The sequence below is a fragment of the Quercus robur genome, chromosome 5 (assembly GCF_932294415.1).
Source record: "Quercus robur chromosome 5, dhQueRobu3.1, whole genome shotgun sequence".
Taxonomy (NCBI): Eukaryota; Viridiplantae; Streptophyta; class Magnoliopsida; order Fagales; family Fagaceae; genus Quercus; species Quercus robur.
Genome location: NC_065538.1, coordinates 29,351,835 through 29,353,301, shown reverse-complemented (window position 1 = coordinate 29,353,301; position 1,467 = coordinate 29,351,835). Strand labels below are relative to the sequence as shown.

At 35.0% G+C, this 1,467-nt stretch overlaps 1 protein-coding gene across 1 annotated transcript; it reads left to right on the top strand.

The window, feature by feature from the left end:
- Window positions 1–874: 874 nt before the first annotated feature.
- Window positions 875–1,213, top strand: LOC126728078 (uncharacterized). Its single transcript, XM_050433951.1, has one exon. The coding sequence runs from the start codon at window positions 875–877 to the stop codon at window positions 1,211–1,213; it is 339 nt and encodes a 112-aa protein (XP_050289908.1).
- The last annotated feature ends 254 nt before the right edge of the window (window positions 1,214–1,467 follow it).

Genomic DNA, 1,467 nt, shown 5'->3' with positions numbered 1-1,467 from the left:
TCGCGATCCCAAAGGAGGGTGTTTACTTTATACTACAAGATTGAACTTACCTGTTTAAAGTAGTGTGGACATGCACCTTGTCTTGACGTATATGCCTCGTGATCCCAAAGGAGGGTGTTTTGTTCCATGGTACTACAAGTTTAAACATTATAAGGGAGATCAAATGTGGCTACACATGATTCTAGATAATGGTGTAAACTAGACTAAGTGTAATGTTAACCTCTAAAAGGAGCTATATCATTATTTCTTAGAGGCTAAAATTAATATGGCATATTATTAGTGTTTGATAAGAGTTATCATGATAGCACTAATAATGAGAATAGTTCTCAATCAATTAATGTGTTTATAATAAACTTGCTACCAAGGAATTATAGACATGGATTGAGTTGTCGTTGCATATATTTTATTATGGTTTTATTAAAGTTCCATATTATATGTTTATATGCTAAATTGATAATGTCCAGTTTACTCATTATATTCATGTTTATCATTTTCAGATTTGATCATGGCATCATTTAGCCCACTTGTTACTATTCTTAATCAAAACAAATTGACTAGATCCAATTATGTTGACTGGATAAGAAATTTGGACATTGTTCTTACTGCTGAAGAGCACAAATATGTGGTTGCTTAACCTTGTCCTAGCTTTTCATTATTAGATGCTCCTCTTGAGGGAAAACAGCGATATGATCGTTGGCAGAAATCTAATGAGATGGCCAAGTGTTATATCCTAGCATCTATTTCAAATGTTTTACAACATTAAATGTAGGATGTAGAACTAGCTTTGGACATTATGCTAAGTCTGAAGGAGATGTTTGGTGAGCATGGCCGTTCTACAAGGCAAGAAACTATGAGACAAATTTATAATTCCAAAATGGCTGAAAGTACTTCAGTGAGGGAGCATTGTCTTAAGATGATCTCTAATCTGAATACACTGGAAGTTTTAGGTGCTGATATTGATAGAGAATCCCAAGTGGATATGATACTCCAGTCACTACCAGAATCATTCAAGGAATTCAGACTTAATTATAATATGAACGAAAATATTTATTCATTGTCTGAATTAATGAATGAGTTGGTAGCGGTGGAAGGCATTCATGGTACATCCAGTGTTGATGCTAATATGGCTGAAACTTCTACTTCTCAACCTAAGTCGAAAGGCAAGGGTAAGAAGAAGAAGAAGAAGAAGGACTTCACCAAGCAAGATGGTTAACAAATTGCCTTAGGAGTTGCCAACAAAGGAAAGAAAACTAGAGGAAAGTGTTTCCATTATGGCGAGAAAGGACATTGGAAGAGGAATTGTCCAAAATTCAGAGCTGCCAATAATAAGGGTATGAAAAGTACATTCCTTCTTGAAATATGTTTAGTATAAAATCCCACGGATTCCTAGTGTGTGAATTCAAGTTGTACTAATCGTATTTGCAATTCTTTGTAGGGGTTCTAGGAGACCAGAAAGCTGAATGAAGG

What these genes read in the sequence shown, in the direction of transcription:
- LOC126728078 (XM_050433951.1), top strand. Translation starts at nt 875, where the DNA reads ATGGCTGAAAGTACTTCAGTGAGGGAGCATTGTCTTAAGATGATCTCT.